The sequence below is a fragment of the Microtus oregoni genome, unplaced genomic scaffold (assembly GCF_018167655.1).
Source record: "Microtus oregoni isolate MIOR12 unplaced genomic scaffold, Mior012 000002F_ref0000024, whole genome shotgun sequence".
Taxonomy (NCBI): Eukaryota; Metazoa; Chordata; class Mammalia; order Rodentia; family Cricetidae; genus Microtus; species Microtus oregoni.
Genome location: NW_024543061.1, coordinates 33,877,186 through 33,895,887, shown reverse-complemented (window position 1 = coordinate 33,895,887; position 18,702 = coordinate 33,877,186). Strand labels below are relative to the sequence as shown.

Genomic DNA, 18,702 nt, shown 5'->3' with positions numbered 1-18,702 from the left:
AATTGTTGACTTCATGTAATACAGGAAAGTATTAATGTGGGGGTAAAATCAGCCTTGCTATAGTATATGATTAATCTGCCTATAAGACATCTAGTGGTGGTAATTGTCTTTCTTTGCTACCTGACTTTTATTCTGTCCTTAGAGAATGCGAGATGTTCAGTAGAATACTGATTTTCTGCTAAATTCTATGCAGGTTACAACACTGTTGTCCGAATTCCGGCTGGGGCTACCAGCCTTGACGTGCGGCAGCACAGCTTCTCAGGGAAATCCGAGGATGACAACTACTTAGGTAAGAGCAGCGTCCCTGACGTTTCCATGAATCCTGAACCCCGAGTCTCTTCCCGGAGCAGCAGGTACTCCCTGCTTCCTTCCTCTCATGACGAGCTTCCTTCCATCAAAGGAGTTGATCATGAAATTCATTATCTCCTTTCCTCTCCTGAATTTCCCCTCAGAATATTGACTCAAGGGTTATATCATTGCAGCATTCAATAGCAAGGGATTTGCTCCAGAGCTTGCATTGTCCGAGTCTAGCATAGAGTCGTGGATCTCATGGAACACTTTGTAAACATCTGTCTCGTGGGGAACTGACTTGCAAATGTTTTCTTAAAAGGATTATTTGATTGAATTTGTATACTATCAGCTCTAACCAGGAGCAGACTCTCTATGGGCCTATTCGATATTTTATTACGCCGGGTCTATAGCTCCATTTCTTCCAAAAGAGCTATAATGGCATGCATTTTTAAAGCCACTGTTACAAAAATCAGCCTACGCTGCTATAGTGTTGACTCCTCAGTTTTTTTCTTTAGAATTATTTCACATATTTCTTTATATATAACCACACAATTATTTTATATATTTTCTTATACTTTACCAAGTAAGTCGTTCATACATATTCCTCATTTTTAAACCACAACACACCAAAGACTTCTGCTGATTTTTTAGCAGCCTCTCAAACCACACCAACTGTAATTTATTGTTCTTCAGATCACCTTAAGTAACAATGAAATTTGCCCACTTCCCTGTGAAGGAAGGATACGAGGAAGAGCAGAGTGACTGAGAGGGATTTGGCAGGTCACCCTGTACAACTAGGCTCCTTCTGCCTTGAAGCTTGGTCATAGCTGGTACTTGGCTCTAGAAGAAATCAAGGCCATCTTGCTGAGTAGTTATTGTTTAGAAAAAAAATTGATTTACCGTTTTATTCTGATGAGCCTGCAGGAATTCTATTTATCCATCTGAGTGCAGCCCATAGAGGCCTAATCCAAGCATTTGAACATGCTACACTGGTTAATGGATAGTTTTTTAATCAAATGAGAACCTCCATCTGTATTTTGAAATTTCTGCATGAACTCATGCATTCCTAGCCAGGCATGCTAGTCATGCTAACTTCCATGTGACTCTGCTAAAGCATTTTCTGCTATGTCACCGTCCCTTCCTGCTTTTACATGTTTATCGCATGTCAGCATTACTTCCAACACAGTAAACCAAACAGACTAAAATCGCAAAGACCCAGGCCGTCTTTTCCTGGGTTAAGAAAGACAATAAACAGTAACATAATCAACATGGTCTGTACTGGAAGAAAATGCTAAGTGGTATTAGAAATCCGAGCAGCACACAGAGTGGATTCCAAGGTTAAGACAGAGCTGAAACCTTTACAGTGACAGGCCATTCAAGAAAGTCATTCTAGGAAGAGGGAGTCCTTGGAAACCTTTGTGTATGTGTGTGGAGGTGGTGGTGGAGTACATGCATACATGCACACAGAGAAGATCATATCCCCTACCCTGCTCTATTGCTCCTATTGCTTTTATCAGGATTCTCACTGGGTTCAAGGCTAGGCTGAGGGCCAGCAGGCAACCTTAGTGATCCTCCTGTATCTGCTTACCATGTTTCCCTGAACTTAGATGCCTGTATAGCCACCCCCATCTTCTTACTTGGGTGCTAAGGATTTGTATTCAGGTCCTTAATGTATGTACAGCCAGTGCTCTGACTCATTAAACCACTTCTCAGCCCCTCTTTGCAAAGTCTTTGAAGCAGGAGCGGGCAAAGAGCAGGAGGATGTATCTGTTGCTGAATGCAAATGGAGAATCGTAGGGCTAAATGGCATTAGGACGAGATCATGTTGAACCCTGTGACTATCATAAGAACTTTGTTGTAAGCTCTGAGAGGCACAGGGAGCTGTTGGTGGTTTTGAGCTGGTGATGATGTACATTTTCAAAAGTACTTTGGGCTGTTATGTTGAGCATCACTGGTAGAACAGCAATACTGGTTAAGGTGTATATATCAAGAATCTAAGAGAAGCTTGGTGTGGTGGTACCAACCCTTCACCCCTGCACAGCAGAGACAGGAAAGGATGATAGTGCATTTGAGGTCACTCTGGGCTACATAGAGGGACTTTGTCTCAAATTTTAAAAAGTAAAGATAAAGAATAAAGAGAAAGTTTCTATAAAGAGGGGTGCTGATGGTTGGGCCTCAACAAGGAGCATGGAGGTGATGGTGAGTGGTAAGGGTCTGTCTCTTTTCAGTTTCCACTATTTTGACTTGTTGATGGATTGAGTGTAGCATCGGAGGGAAAAAGAAGGACCAGGGACTATTAACCTTGGATTCCGTCCCTTGCACCACACGAACAGAACATGATGGCAGGTACCTGTAATCCCAGGACTCAGGAGGTACAGTCAGGAGGATCAGAAGTTCAAGGTCACTTCAACTATATAGTGAGTTTAAGGCTAGCCTGGGCTACATGAGACTCATGAAAGAGAGAGACAGAGAGAGAGAGAGAGAGAGAGAGAGAGAGAGAGAGAGAGGAAGAAAGGAAGGATTAAAGGAAGGGATGAAGGGAAAGAAATAGAGAGAGAGAAAACAATGGTCAAAGCTGTCTTAAAGTCAAAGGAGTCAAAAATTCTCAGGTTTAGACCTAAGAAGTGGGAAGGAGGCAGTTGCCACCACAAAGATAAGACTTGTTACTTATTCATCCACACAAGCCCAGTAGTTTAAGGTCAGGGCTGTTGCCTGCCTGTTTAGCTCCTGATACAATGTGCACATGAGAAGCCTGAGTCAATATTTGCTGGATTGCCGAACAACCATTGCTGATTCTTCATGGAAAACATGATTCTCTCAAAGATAAAGGCTCATCTTCTTTGAAAGACTATAAAGTCTAACTTGTAATCAATTACTAAACAGCTGCATCTGTTTTTTAATACCAAGTATTAAATTGAGTGGTAGTTTTACAAGAAAATGAACTGGATTGTGTTCATAACTCAATTATGAACCATGTGTTTACAATCAAACATTTACTGGGCCCTAGGTTCATCAACACACACACACACGCATGCATGAATTGAAATAAAATAATTAGCCACCTTCGAGTTACTCTTTTGGTGAACCGCACATTTCTCATTCTACAACTGTTTAAAGAATGTCAGGCATTTTTCTCCACGTACTTAGTTATAGATTTGAGCCTCCAGTAGTTCGTGTGTTCTGAGTTTATCCTTATTAAGTTAAGCAGCATGGCATGAAGTGTCCCTTACAAATTAATTTCTTGAGAGCTGAAGGCCATGTTGAATTGTTCTGTTCTTCGCTTCCAGAGGAAAAGGAAGGGTTCTCTTCTGTTTTCCTTGGGAAAATAACCTCTTTCCAGATAGTGGCCTTGGTTCTGTTTGGCTTAATCAGCACATGTCAGGAGTCTGAAGTCTGACGGAATCTCCTGATGATGTTTTCTTCTTTACTGGACGTTTCTTAATCCCCTTGTTAAAGAATGAAAACAAAATTAAGGAAGATTCATCCAGGGACGGGCAGTATGGGGACGACACTGCCCGCCCCATGATGGCCTCTCTGAAAGTGAATGAGCAGCGTGCAAGCATTGACCGCAAGTCACAGCTCACTGAGTGTGAAAACAGACCTCAGGGCTGAGCTTCACAATGGTTCCTTGCAGGGTTAGGGAGGATTTGACATCGCCCAGTGAAGGGGGGCGGTGCATATTTACTCTTGGCTGGACACAAGGTGCTGTTAGCTACTTTACAACCCGCCACCCCAGTCTTGCTGAGTCTAGTCATTGATTCTCTGTGGCCAAACAACCTTCCTCCTTAGCCCTGATAGCTGGGTAAAGACTCGTCAAGTCTCACGCTCTTCCTGTGTGTTTTGATGGGGAAGGTTTTTCTAGCGGACCTTCTGTAGCAACCTCATGGGTGTGACAGGAGGGACAGCAATCCAGGAAATTAGCTTCTCCCTAATCTCATTAGCAGGAAGTGGAGCAGGAGTCTCTTGTTTGGGGGAAACAATTTGTTTCACCAGGTACTGAAGCAGAAAGCCTGCCAGGCAAAGGTCACCTTCCACTGGGATCTCTTGTCTGGTGAAAACCATGTTTACTGCCTCTGCTGAGTCTCTATCTCTTTAGGAGAAAGTGTAACCAGTTCTGTGAGCCTTCCTTGCCTCTGGGATGCTTAGCTCTGAATTAACTCTGGCAGCGGGAAATCACACATCCATGCAGTGCAAGAGAAAGCTGGACTTTCATTTCCAATCTGTGGGCAAACCATCTGTAGGAACCAATCATGAGAAGGGTTTTAAGTCATTCGAGAGCTTGCAGTGAAGGGTGCCATTCCCCCAGTTCCGCAGAGGCACGTGAGGCAACTTGAAGCCATGGGAAGAGACCACGTGCATTTTGAACAAAACCAGATTGCCGCTCAATTTGTAACTCTGGCATGTGGCATTTTCTTCCCCTTCTTGGCGTAGCTAGTGTGTGACTTGAAAGAACTGGGTGGTGGAGTGGACAGCACATATGTAAGTGACCTGCTTTGGAAACAGCCTGAGGTGCTAAGGGAACAACCTTATTTAGTCTTTGTTACCCATGGAAGATCTGCATCTGACATGGCTGGCAGCTCATTCACAGCAGGAGCTAAGGGTGAGGCAGGGTTTTCTGAGGTTCACCCCAGCTAGGGGACAGTCATGTGGGCGGATGTGTTCCAGTCTCCTTCCAGGTGTACCACCTTTAAGAAATTAATCTAAAGATATGAAAATTTATTTCTTCCATCTTATAACTAACCAAATTACATTGTAATATCAATCATGCCACTGCTATTGCAATGGAAGTAAAATGGTCAATCCAACAGTATTTTCAAATAGGTTATCCAGTCATATCACGTGGAAAAGTAATCTGTTCTTAGGATTCAGTTTAATGGCAAACTGCAATGTAGTCATTTTAGAGAGAATTTCTGGTTACACTAGTCATGGTGACTTCTGCTCTCAGTCCCAGCACTCAGGTGACAGAGGCTGGAGGAACACTGCAAGTTTGAGGAGAGAGTGATAAACACAGTGAGTTTAGCCCAACTCTGGCTTCAAAGGGAGACCTCACTTCAAACAAAAGCTTCTGGAACATTTAACTTGCCAGTAGCTTCTCTCTACCCTCTAAAAAGTAAGGAATTCCTTCTGGGGCCGCTGCCTCTACACCTGGTAGCCTATGTGTGTATCAGATCTTAATACTTTAGCTTCTATGTATAATCCTGCAGCTGTCAATACTGTGTAACTAACTTCAGGCTGATGAGGATGTTTATATAATATTTCTCTTAGTTTACATAGGCACCATAATGGGTGGGTGTTTCTATGCCCAATAAAAAATTGAGACCAAGAAGGATTGGTCATCCACGGTCACATAGCTAGCATACAGCGAACCAAGGCTATGAACTCATGGTCTGGCTGAGAAGCCCCCATCCTTCTGCCAGTCCCTGCCAATTCAAATGTTCTTTCTTTGTTTGTTGTTTTGTTTTAGGCAGCACCCCACCTAATTCTCTTTTCTCATCCGCAGCTTTATCAAACAGTAAAGGTGAATTCCTGCTGAATGGAGACTTCGTTGTCTCAATGTCCAAAAGGGAGGTCCGCGTGGGGAACGCCGTCATTGAGTACAGTGGGTCGGACAATGTTGTGGAAAGACTTAACTCCACAGACCGCATCGAGGAAGAGCTCATCCTTCAGGTAGAAACACGGCTTGTGGCCAGTGGCTCTCTCCTCTTGGCATTGCGGGGCCCGCAGACTTCTCTTCAGTGTTCCCCGTGTTGCAGGTGCTGTCGGTGGGAAAGCTCTACAACCCTGACGTGCGGTACTCATTCAACATTCCAATTGAGGGCAAACCTCAACAGTTCTACTGGAACAGCCACGGGCCATGGCAAGCCTGCAGCAAGCCTTGCCAAGGTATCTGCTCAAAAGTTTCCGCCTTTGTGGGTTTAAGGATTTTTTGGGGGGGGAGAGGGAGATGTTTTATTTACTTACTGATTTTTTTTTTTTTAAAGAACAGTTCTATACATATAACCTGCATCTTCTCACCTCATTTACCTGGACCTTTCTGGTTATTTTTGCTGTCAAATTGAACTTCATAGGATTCAGGTCATGACTGGTCATGCTACATTTTCTCCTCAGAAGTTCAAATATATATGTGAAGCCATGCGGAATCAATACTGCCACTTTAATTTTCCATCATGTGGCTTTACGGGTCATAATTTATATTAGTTTTGTTTCCTTGTGCTAAATTGGGGTCAGCAAACTACAGCAACAGAATCAAATTTAGCTACCACCCTCTTTTTATTAATAAAGTTTTATTAGAACATGGCTGCATCAGCTTGTTGACATACCGTCTACGGACAGCTGGTTTTGTCCTGTCCTGGTGGAACTGAAAAGTCTAACAGTAATCATATGGCCAACAAAACTGAAAAAAAAAAAACCAACTCTATAGAAAACTTAGGCAAGTCCTTGATCTCATTTAGATTAGGTTATTTCCTTGGCATAATGTTCCTACTCTTTGCTTAGGGGAGCGGAGACGAAAACTTGTTTGCACCAGAGAGTCTGATCAGCTCACTGTTTCTGATCAAAGATGTGACCGGCTGCCCCAGCCAGGACCTGTCACTGAAGCGTGTGGCACCGACTGCGACTTGAGGTATGGTCTCTGTTCCTTGGATCTTTCTTCCAGAGTCCGGAGGGCTTGAGGGGAGTTTCTGTGGGGAATGAGTTAGAGTCAAGAGTTGCTGACCTTTTTCTAGCCTTCCAGTGTTTTCCTCACACAAGCTCAAGACGGTTCTAACACCACTTAGCCGAGATCTGTAACTGGATCTCTTGTTCTCCTAAAGACACAGCATAGCACTTGTCAGAATACATTCTCTCTTGATCTTCACGACTCAAAGATGAGCTATTGACCCTATCACTGAGTCATATCTTATGTCCTCGTGGTGTTCCCCTTCCATCCAGAGTAGACAGCATGCAGAATTTGTATGTACACAAAAGTTTCAGGCCATACACATACACCACTCACAAAGACACACAGAGGGGAAAGAGAAGACGCTATGCATTAAGGTAAAAGGCATGAGGGAATGAGAAGAAATTCTAAATACAACTATCTAGTCTGTGTTTAAGAAAGGTATGGCACCTGATGGGAGAAATAATTGAGAGGTTGGAGAATTCTCAAGTGTTGCGGTTGCCTGAGAGGTTGACTGTGTCATATGTAAATATCTAACAGCTGGAAGGCTGTACAGTGTAATCTGCCTGTCAGGCTGGTGACTACTTGACCATTTACAGAAGAGAGATTGTTAGCATAGAATAGTACAAGAATGTGATAAGGTATCTCCTCATTAGCATAGAATGATAAGTCTGATAAGGTCTCTCCATTCACTAGTGTACAATAGCAGGAGGATGTGCTAAGGTCTCTCCATTCACAAGTAGCTGAGTACACACATAAGCGTTTTGGAGGTTCCACATCACCACATTATAAGGCCCTCTTGTGTGCCTGAGAAAAGGTGCTCTGATGAATTACTAGTGTTCTGTCCTAGGAGTCAACAAGCAATGGTAGAAGGTGTGCCAAAGATCTTCCAATCCTAGCCTGAGGCTCTGACTTCAAACCAGGCTCTTTCCACCCTACCACACTTTTTCTGAAGCGATTGTCACCGCCTGGGTTGCTCAGCATCTTGTCAAAAAGTGTAGACAAAAGTCATTGTAAAAGCAAGACGTTACAAAGTAGATGTTAATGTAAATATTAGGCAGATTTTATCTTAGGTAGTGTCCATATAAACCCGGTTTCATCTGTCGATTGAGTCAAATTAGAATTAAGGAGTCTTTGGTGGGGGTGGGAAATGCAAGTAACAGTTGAACTGAGTAGTCCCTGAACTCATGTACACCTTCCTTGAGATGCAAGGTTAACAGGCCAAGGAAGACGACATTTTTAGATTGCCCTGAATCCAGCCATCACTATATCTCCTATAAGTAATTATGGCAGAGGAAGTCCTTTCTGAGGTCTGGGTTTTCTTGTGGATGTTGTGTTTGTTGTTGTTGCTTTCCGAGTACTGGGGGACTTGTACATGCTAGACCAGTGTTCTGGCCCCGGAGTCAACCCCCACCTTCTCTTTACTTTTAAAGAGAGAGTCTCACTAAGCTAAGAATTATTTTTAACAGCTGTATGTACTATCCCCACATTAGTAGGATGGTTTTTATTACCCTTTAATACAACTAATAGCCTATTAATTTTTCAGTTACTATTACTGTCTTAGTCATTGTGCCGCAGCTATGAACAGACACTGTGACCAAGGCAACTCTTTTTATTTAATTTCTTTTCATTTTTTTAATTAAATTTCTTGGTCTGTTTTACATCCCAACTAGTTTCCCCTCCCTCCTCTTCTCCCATCCCCTGCCCCTTCAAGGCAACGCTTATATAAAAAGAAAGCATTTAATTGGGAGCTTGTTTACAGTTTCAGAGGCTTAGTCCGTGCTCATCATGGCGGGGAGCATGGTGGCACACATAGTGGTACACATGGTGGCAGGCAGGCGCGGTGCTGGAGAAGAGATACCCCCTGACCTTTAGGTGAGGGAGTTGGCATGAGCTTCTGAAGTCCCAGGGACACACTTCCTCTCCCAAGGCCACACTCCCTAAACCTTCCCAAAAAGTGCTGCTCCCTGATAACGTTCAAATATAGAAGCCTATGGGGCCATTCTTATTCAAACCATATCTCTAACATAGATTTTATCATTGTTTTATGTGTAAAAATCTTAAATCTGAGAGTTGCTATGCAAGTTGCTTTAGATCCCGCTGGTTCGCATAGTAGCCTAAGGTGAGACGTGGTCCATCTGGTAGGAGGGCCTGTGTGCTTCAACTCGAGAAGAAAGCTGTTCTCATTCTTACTTTGTTAATTCTGTAGCATGGCCCTCGTGTGTCCCTTTCTGTTATTCCACATACGAAGAATTCATCTCTACCAGTGTCTGTCCTGTCCCATCCATTCTGGGACATTCTGGGGCTCTGTGTGTGTGGTTTTTCTCCACATGTTTGAATCAGATTGGAGCTTGTCACATCCTGAATGATACATGCAGATACTGTAGGAATGCTGCAGAGACCACTAAACCTCCTCCTTTTATGATGCCAAAGAAAACAAGTCTGAAAAAAAAAAAAGAAAACAAGTCTATACAAAGCATTTCAAGACATAGAATGTGACAGTAAAAACAAACAAATGATATTTTAATAATCCTATTCCAAGTTTACCTAGCAAGTGTTCTTTTCAAAGCAGAGTTACTGTTTGCCCTGTTTCTTCAAGAACCAAGTACTTTTCTCTTTGAGCAACCTCCATACGAGCCACAATTTGGGGAGCAATGGTGCTAGTTTCTCCTGCAGGGGAAGCTGTAAACACAATGTTCACCCAGATCTTAAAGGTCTGTGCAGGACAAGGTGGGATCAACTCAGAAGAGTCAGGCTGCAGAAAATATCACAAGGGGCTGCCTCCTCACTGGCCAATGCTTCAGACTTAGTGGAAGCATCGTGACTTATGTCTGGGTTCTCAGCAGCAGGGAAGCAGAGGCGGGACACCCTGATCTCTTCAAGACCTTTATCGCCAATGCTCTTAGTACTCTTGCCAAAATAGAAAAAAAAATTGTAAAATATCAACCATGGATTTAACAAAGTTGCAACCTCCCAAGAGAATTGGTAGGAAGGCTGAGAGTTTGAGACCAGCCTCAGCTACCCAGTGAGACCCTGTCTCATTAAACCAAAGGCCCAAGATGCTGCAGCATGGACAAGGCTCTGGTCTGATCTTCAGCACTGCAGAAAATGAAGGGTATGAGGCAAAAATAGAAGTTTCTTGGAGAATGAAATTCCAAGGATAGCAATAGTCATAATAATCATAGCTAACTTATTGAGTGTCTTCTGCAGTTGTTAAATGTCCATCTTGTCCCAATTACTACTCCCTCTATGAGGTGGATCCTGTTTCCCCCATCTTGCAGGAAGCTTCAGCTTGATGAGACGAAGTGATTGACTCAGGCTCCCTCTGGTAATAAGTGTGGGAGCTTCCATTCATACCCACCGCCTGCTGATTAAATAACACGTGCTCTGATTTTCATTTATATTTTCAAAATAGCAGATAAATCTTTGGCCCAATTTTTTTTTTAATTCTGACCAATAGCTAGGTCAATGTGTTATTCTAAATCCCCCATTCAGAGTCTACTTTTAGAAACTTTTTTTTTTTGAAAAAAAAAAAAAAAACAACTCTGCAGAGGCCAAGTGAGGACAGCAGCCGGAAACCAGGGTTGGATGACAAAAGCAGTTCTGATTGCAGATAAGAAGGCAAAGGGATTTTCTCCCTTCAGATCAGAGTGGGGAGGAAGTGAGGAGCAAGTGGCAGAAAGAGTTCAGGATTAACTTTAGAGCCACCTAACTAGGCACGCGTATGCTCGTGCCTAAAAGTCAGTTGAGAGACTATGGCTTTCACTCGGTGCTCAGACTCATCTCTTACTGGCTTCTGCTGATCGCTGGAAAAAAAATTAAAGGTGCCTGCTAAAATATACAGAGATGCAAACCAAGCCTAAGGAAGATACACCGTCCCCTTTGCCCATCTGACAATTCGTCTAATCAAAACTTATGCCAAAGTGTGGCCAATTAGCTGTGTGCACCACCGAGAAAATGGAGAGGGAATGGTTACTGCTTGGTCAAGTTCCAAAATAGCTTCTCCCAAAGCATGTTTGTGGATCGCTAGTCTGGTGGAGTTCACCAGCCTCTGTGTCTGAGCGGCCCTCCAAAACATTGTCTGCTCGCATGGAGGCTCACGGCACTCGCTGATCATGGCTGTGAAGCTCTGAAGAGCTCCAGGGTAGGAACCCATTTCACCTGGTAGTTCTCAGAGATGTTTCACCGCCAGCCCCCATTGCTGCTCCTGCACTGACATAACACATGTTTCTTGATGTTCACTTGTTAACATATTGGAACATGGGTTTTGTCTTACTTTTTCAGTGTTGGTGGCTGAACATAGACATCACTTTCCGCCTCCTAGGCAAGGGCTCTGCCATTGAAGTATATCCTCAGTCTTCAGGTTTCTGAGGCAGGAGATCTCTATGTAGGATAAGCTTCTGTAAGTCCACAGTTCTCCAGCCCCTGAGTACCAAGACACATGTACGCACCACCGTGCCTGACTAGAAAATACTTTCCTGAAATTTAATAGGTGAATAGGGTAATAATATTTTATTATTGCCCGTAAAATGAACTATGAGTACATTGTGCCAAAGAACACATCACTGTCCAGAAAGAATATAAGGCGAATTAGATATCATTTTGAGTTTTGTTGCTTTTTTTAAGGTAGCGCCATGAACTTCTTGCAGATTCTTCCAGGATCTCTGCTTGGACCCCTAGGGATTATGGGATATCAGGGAAGTGACTTTGGCAGCCTGAACTGTCAGGACACCTCCCTCCTTTGGCCAGATGGTAAATAGGCTTCCCACAGGGAAGTGACGCTGGAGACCACGGAGAGGTAGCCAAAAACCAAAGTGCAGATGAAAGTTCCAGATGCCTCTGTTGAATGAGCTCCCTTTTTTCACCTCACTTCCTCTAGGAAGTGACAGTTTGCCCCAGCGGCCTGTGACAGGATGAGATAAAGGGCGAGCTTACAAGGCCTCGTTTACCGCGTTGGAACAAAATCTCCCTGACGCTGTCTCCCTGATGCTGTAATGGAAAAGCCACAGCCCGCTTTATTTGCCAGTGCTCAACTCTGACCTACTTTCGGACATTACTGAGAAATTCCTTGATAAGCGTGTTGGCTTCTAGTCCTCTTTCTTTCCCGACTCCTCCCCCAGACAGGTGTGCGTGTGTGAACTGTCAGGACGTTGAGAAGTGGCACGCCACCCAAGCGCTCAGATGTCGAGAACTGACAGTGGAGAATAAATCGCCTGGAGAGTAGAAGGAAATGATCTTTTTCTAGATTTCCAAATACATTTCAAGATCGCTGACTCAGAAAACTCTAACTTTTTTTTTTTAATTTATGTTTTAAATCCAAGCACTGCGGACTCTGTTCCTATTGCACTGTAAAAATAAGAGTAGGCTTTAGTCTATGCTGTGCCCCTGAGTGAGTCTGAAGGCTTCATCGTGGATATCAGGGAGTAAAAGGTGGCCAATTCTGATGGACTTAAAAGTGGAGAAGTAGGGTTAGGGAGACAGCCCAATTGTAAGGTACCTCTGCAAACCCAGGAAACTGAGTTCAGTCTCCAGAACCCACACTTAAAATGTTGAGTAGAATGGTGTGGCCTTGTAACCTCAAAGCTGGGGAGATAGAGGAGCCCTGGGTTTCTTGGTCGACCAGCCTACAAAATCAGAGAGTCCCGGGTCTCAGTGAGCCTCCCTCAGAAAATAATGTAAGGTAGTAAGACAGTTTAGGGGGGAAAGGCACATGCCCCAAGCTTCATGACCTATGTTTGAGCCCTGGGGCCCATATGATAGGTGAGAACTGACTCTCACAACTTGTACTCTGACCGCCAGACCTGGTACACACACACACACACACACACACACACACACACACACACACAATAAATGTGATTAAAACAGCAAGGTAGAGGGGCACCTGAGAAGCAGTACCTGACGTGGCCTCCACATGGACCCACACATATTTACATCTACACAGACACACACACACAGACACACACTTACAGTTAACACTGGCACACATGTTCATAACACATACAAACACACACACAATGCCTGCTGTCCTCAAGAAATTTACTGTCATGTGTGTATATGTGTATAGTATATGCGCTCATGTGAAAGGGTGTGTGCCTGCTTCACACGCTAGAGGAGGAGGCCGTGAGTCCTGCTTCATTACTCTCTGCTGCATTCTGTTGAGACAGGGTCTCTTCTTGATCCCGAAGCTGGGCCGGTGGTCAGACCCAAGAAGCTTACGTCTTTACTTCGCAGCATAATAATAATGTACACCATGTATAGTGCACTTGAAATTTCTCAATTACACTACATATTATTCATTCCTGCATTGTTATCAGAATAGTCACTGAGCACTTACAAGCATAGCCACATTCACAGGGGAAACCTGCAGGTGAGTTTTCCAAGAGCGGGCCTAAGGAGCCAAATGAGATGCTTGCCTGGACTTCTGAAATATAAAAATTGCCCTTTTTTTTCTTTTTGCTATGCTGAGTCCCCTCCCCCCTTTTTTTTGTTTCTGCGGCTTGAATTTCAGAAGAACTGTACCAGGCAGATTCTTCGCAGAGATAGCATTTCTGGCTATGGTTCTGTGACTTCCATGTACGTTGGCAGCTGTGAAAAATACATGGATACGTTGGCTTGAAATTGGATTTTTAACTGGCTGTGGCTTTGAGCTTTCATCATATCTGAATTAAGAAAGAAAGAAATCACCTTTCCCGCTAGTTGGATGTGACACATAAATGTAATGCGTTGTTGGTTTTCCACCGTTATTTCTGCTTAGGTGGCACGTGGCCAGCAGGAGCGAATGCAGCGCCCAGTGTGGTTTGGGTTACCGCACTTTGGACATCTACTGTGCCAAGTACAGCAGGGTGGATGGGAGGTCTGAGAAAGTCGATGACAGTTTTTGCAGCGGTCAACCCAAACCGAGCAACCAGGAGAAATGCTCAGGAGAATGTAACACAGGTGGCTGGCGCTATTCGGCCTGGACAGAAGTAAGTCGGTTCTCGCTCTGAGAGAGTCTTGGATACTAAATTCAATGAGTTGATGGTGGCTCCTTCTTGGATTGTGTTACGAAACCCATTTAAACTTGATGGAAAAGAGAGCTGTGATTGATTTATAATGCCTGGCCAAGTCAAGCTTTGCAAGAAAGAATCCCAAGGTTAAATTGCAATGTCTGACTCAGGCATAACATCCAGAAAATTGTTCATGGTGAAGCTAATCAGCCAACCATTTTTATAGCCTATTTTTAGTCTCAATTTGCCAGTGAGATAATATTGACTTCAGGATAAACCTCATAATGAAGATTGAAAAAGAATCTCCCACATAAAAACTAGAATCAGCTATGGTAGGCACTCGTTTCTTAAGGGTTGAAAGAAACAGTGTAGCCATGATTTTAAGCGTATTTTATAAGTCACTCAGGAATGCCCAGTTTCTTTATTGTTTATGCTCCTAGTGTTCTAAAAGCTGTGATGGTGGTACCCAGAGAAGAAGAGCTATTTGCGTCAACACCCAAAATGATGTCTTGGATGATAGCAAATGCACACATCAGGAGAAAGTTGTCGTACAGAGATGCAATGAGTTCTCTTGTCCCCATTGGAAATCAGGGGACTGGTCAGAGGTGAGGAGGGCAATGTTGGTCCCTAGGTCAACTCAAATGATCACCCAGGGTCCGGTGGGGGTGTAGACTGCTGAATCTGTCTTCCTTCTCCCCTGGGGAAGCAATGATTCTTCATTTCCATCATGATTGAAATCCTTCGGTCCACCAGGGACTTCAGAGTCACTTGTGCTATGCCTGACTCTTGCATCCAGTAGCTGCTGCTGCTGCTGCTGCTGCTGCTGAGTTTGAAGTAATGACTCTTCCCCTCCCCGTTTTTGTGTCAGTTGAAAATTAATTAAGTGTGATGTTAAAATAGTTTAGACACGAGTCCAAGAAGGAGGGTTTCCATCTTCCTTGTCTTTGAAATATGAGAGTTAGAGAGCAGTGAACAGCTCACCTGACTTACACATCCGGGCACGTGGGAGCACTTGCCAGAAAGAGAAGGCCAGGCTGAGTGTCCAGAATGATGCTTCTCATTCCTTGCACGATGAAACCCAAGGCAATCAATCCCGTCTGTCTCCCTATCTTTGGGTGCAGTATCCATCCTCACTATTACTGTAGCCCAGCATTGTCACAGCCCAGTGAGGTTCTCAGCAAGACGGAGCCTAGCTCCACCTCCATCCATCAGGGGATGCAAGGAGTTGAAGAGTAGGTGGTGCCCCTCATTAACTGGCCAAGTCAGAAATGTGGTGGAGCGAAGTAGCCACAACCACAGCTCCTGTCTGCAAGCCCTTCCCTTCCCCATGTGAGTTTACTTCGGATGTCAAGCCTGCAAAGAAAACCCTTCACACTCCTGGAATGGTGAAGCAGGACTGTGCGTCTCCACCGGTGTCTGCTTTGTGGGCAAATGATCTATTGCTTTCCCAGGAGGCAATGGGCTAAATCCTTGATTTTTAAAACATAACAGAAGATGGTGGTGTCACATTTTACTTAGATAGCTAATATTAGTTCAAGTGAAATTATAGATGAAGTAATAGCCAGGCATGGTGGACATGCCTGTTATCCCACCCGTGGGAGATCAGGAGTTCAATACCACCCTTGGCTGTGTGTAATGTGGTGAAATTAAGGCTTCGTTAGCCTGAGCTACATGAGACCATTTTCTAAAACAAAATAAAAAGGAAAGGAAAGGAAACTTTTGTAGCTAGTCTTAGCTGCATGGGAGTTTGAATCACACTGAATATACAGTGTGATTGTTCCAGCACCCAGCTCCCATGCAACACCCTTGGATAAAAAGACTGGAAAGGAAAGAGTAAAGAGTTTAACATACTTTCAATTATTTTAGCTTTGTCTTGTATGCTCCTTCCACGGTTTTTAATTTTTTTCCAAAATGAGCACAAATGATAATGATGATTATAGTTAACAATTTTTCTTTCTTGAGAATGTCATACATGTATACTGTATATGCTAGATGTTTTAGTTTCTCTGAGTCAGAATTATGGTTATCCCCATTTTACAGATGTAAATATTGAGTCACAGAGACATTGTGACTGGGTTATAGAGGTGTATGAGTTGATTGAGCTTTTAATTCTTCAATTCTTCACACTGAACCTCTGGGCTGGGAAATCCTGACTATTGCTTCTCAGAGCATAGTACGCTGTTAAGGTTCTGTGTTTGAATCTGGGCATAAGATGTTAAATATAAAGGGAACATGAGGGAATGATGCAGGAGGGAAAGAGGAAAAGGAGATCAGAAAAAGTTTGGAGGAATGGGAGCAGCTAGCGGGAGCAAACACGGGTGAAGCGTCATGGTGTGTGTGTGTGTGTGTGTGTGTGTGTGTGTGTGTGTATGAAAAAGTCAGAATGAAGTCAAGGAAGAATCCAGAAAGAAAGGGGCTGACAATGCAGCTCCCTTAGCAGAGAACTCGCCTCATCCGCAAAAAGCCCTGGGTTGGATCCCTGCAGCACATAAACCAGCCTTAGTGGGCACACCTACAATGGCAGCGGTGGGCAGGAGAGGCGAGCGGATCAGAATGTTCAGGCTCCCTCAGTCACAGAGTGAGGTGGAGGCCAGCCTGGGCTCTGGGAGGCACTGCCAGGATAAAAAGAAGGAAAGGGGGAAGAAGAAAGAGAAAGTGATGAAGGCGCGGGGAGAGAGCTGGCTGTATTTGCTCATTGCTGCCCAGCAGCAGAGAGGGGCTGTGTATGAGAAAGGGCCACCTGTTCTCATTAGCCACCAGCCCCCAAGGGCCCCAGCGCGTTGATCAGAAACAACCCTGACAGCCTCTGCTTTTCATTCCAGTGCTTGGTCACCTGTGGAAAAGGACAGAAGCACCGCCAGGTCTGGTGTCAGTTTGGTGAAGATCGATTAAGTGATAGAATGTGTGACGCTGGGGTCAAACCAGAGTCCAGGCAGACCTGTCAGCAGCCAGAGTGTGCAGCCTGGCAGGCAGGTCCCTGGGGACAGGTATTTTGAATGATAAGATTCTTAACTGCATTCTTTCCTGCTTATCTGAAGAGGGGCATTCCAGTGGTGGGGTTTCACCACCAAGCTCTGTGTAGCTTGGCTTGCCCTGTAGCTCTGTGGCTCTGGGTTTAGCGCAGGGGACTCAGTGGCCTGCAGCCCTGCCGTGCAGTGAGGGTTACCTTGCCCTGCTGGAGGGGATTACTCCGGTTACAACCCCACGTGCAGGTTTTCACCCCTTCCTAAACTACAGCACACAAGCATTTAAACAAATTCACAACAGACGAGGCATCTGGCAGAAGCAATCCTCTGTGGGGATGTGATCCTGTCTGCCAGCTGATTTGGAGCAGAGGGGCTGGGCTGGGCTTTGGAAGGGATATTTCGGCTGCCAGCATAAGGGATCCAAAACTCCACTCTCATAAATAAGTGAGATTCTTCGGACGTAGTTGGTTAGATCAAAGGGGTCCGGAATCATAATCATCAGGTCGAGAATCTTTTCCCAGTTGTCTCGAGTGTAATAGGTTCCACTGCCTTAGCCTTCTACCATTTCAAAAGGAGAGAGGGCATGTCCCCTGGGCCCAGTTTGCTCTTGGAATCCAGTCTTTCCTAATATAGAAGCAAGAGAGTGCTGTGTATGATTTAAGCAGCACTCCAAGTTCTCCGAAGAAGTGAACAGCTGTCTGCTGTCACTTACGCAATCTGTTGAAGAATGGCTCCTCCACCCTGACCAGCCACCGGCACTCCTGTTCTTCAGCCTCTGTCTCCATTTCCAAACTTGCGTGCAATGTGCAGGCAGCTTTACAACCACCTCTGGGGCTTCCTCATTCTTACTGATTAACATGTAGTGTGTGGGGGGGGGGTGTTAAAGAGGATGTGTGCGAGTGTGTGTGCCATGGTGTACTTGTGGAAGTTAAGGTACAACTTACACAGACGGTTCCACACCAAGAAGCCAACTCAAGTCTTACTCTTAAAGGCAAGCACTTCTACCCTCTGAGCCATTTTCTGACCCCCATACTGACACTTTTCTGCTAGAATATTCTGAACAAACAAGAAGATCCCCTTTATCCTTTCTAATAGTGCTTCCTGTTTGTCCAAATCTATAGAGTTTCTTGATTAAGGACAAGGTGTTATCACACGTTGAGATCAATGTCAAGATAGGACTGTCACATCTCCTACAACTGACCAGCCAGTCCATCCTTCTCCCATCTCTTATAAGAGATTTGGTCTTTCTTTAACCAGGCATGCAACTTAGGCAAACAGTTTTTTAAGATGTTATTAAAAGAGTCATAAATATTCGCATGAAAAAATTTCCAAAATATGTGATAGCAAAGAGAAAAAATCAAACACACTGCTCAAGTGAAAATGCAGAGCATTCTTTGTTGTTGTTTGGCTTTTGTTGCTGTTGCCGTTTATTCAGGATTTTTATATTTGGAAACTTGGAATTGTATTCTGTCTGTAGTTTTTGGTTGAAAAGAAACATGCAGGGCATACAATTAACTGTCTTAAAGGGAACAGCTCAGTGGTATTCAGTATATCCATGTTTTATGATCTCAGTGTACTGTCAAACTGTTTCCAGCACTCCAAAAGAAACCCCATATACATTCAACAGCTATTTCCCATCCCCTGCTTCCCTAACCTCTGGCAACCATCCATTTTCATTCTGGGTCTGTGGATTTGCATATGCTGGACTGTTCATATAAGTGGGCGGCGGTGCTAACACATGGCTGATGGGGCCGGCATCAGTCACAATACATCAATCTTTTGGCACCCATCCGCACAG

The 18,702-nt window shown here is 44.2% G+C and overlaps 1 protein-coding gene and 1 long non-coding RNA gene across 7 annotated transcripts in view; one reads left to right on the top strand and one right to left on the bottom strand.

Moving 5' to 3' along the window:
- The window catches only part of Adamts9 (ADAM metallopeptidase with thrombospondin type 1 motif 9), a 164,812-nt gene that overhangs the window by 50,733 nt on the left and 95,377 nt on the right, over positions 1–18,702 (top strand). For all 5 annotated transcript variants that reach the window (XR_005972980.1, XM_041637471.1, XM_041637456.1 and 2 more), the window contains exons 16-22: positions 194–289; positions 5,792–5,958; positions 6,045–6,174; positions 6,787–6,913; positions 13,707–13,917; positions 14,379–14,543; positions 16,761–16,925. Coding sequence is in view for 4 of the 5 variants with exons in the window: in XM_041637471.1 (XP_041493405.1) it covers positions 194–289; positions 5,792–5,958; positions 6,045–6,174; positions 6,787–6,913; positions 13,707–13,917; positions 14,379–14,543; positions 16,761–16,925 (1,061 nt within the window). In the remaining variant the exon portion in view is untranslated. The remainder of the gene's footprint in view (positions 1–193; positions 290–5,791; positions 5,959–6,044; positions 6,175–6,786; positions 6,914–13,706; positions 13,918–14,378; positions 14,544–16,760; positions 16,926–18,702) is intronic.
- LOC121437608 overlaps positions 8,695–18,702 on the bottom strand; it is a 49,597-nt gene continuing 39,589 nt past the window's right edge. For both annotated transcript variants that reach the window (XR_005972988.1, XR_005972989.1), the window contains 2 exons: positions 11,226–11,332; positions 8,695–9,391 (listed from right to left, as the gene is read on the bottom strand). This is a non-coding gene — a long non-coding RNA (uncharacterized LOC121437608). The remainder of the gene's footprint in view (positions 9,392–11,225; positions 11,333–18,702) is intronic.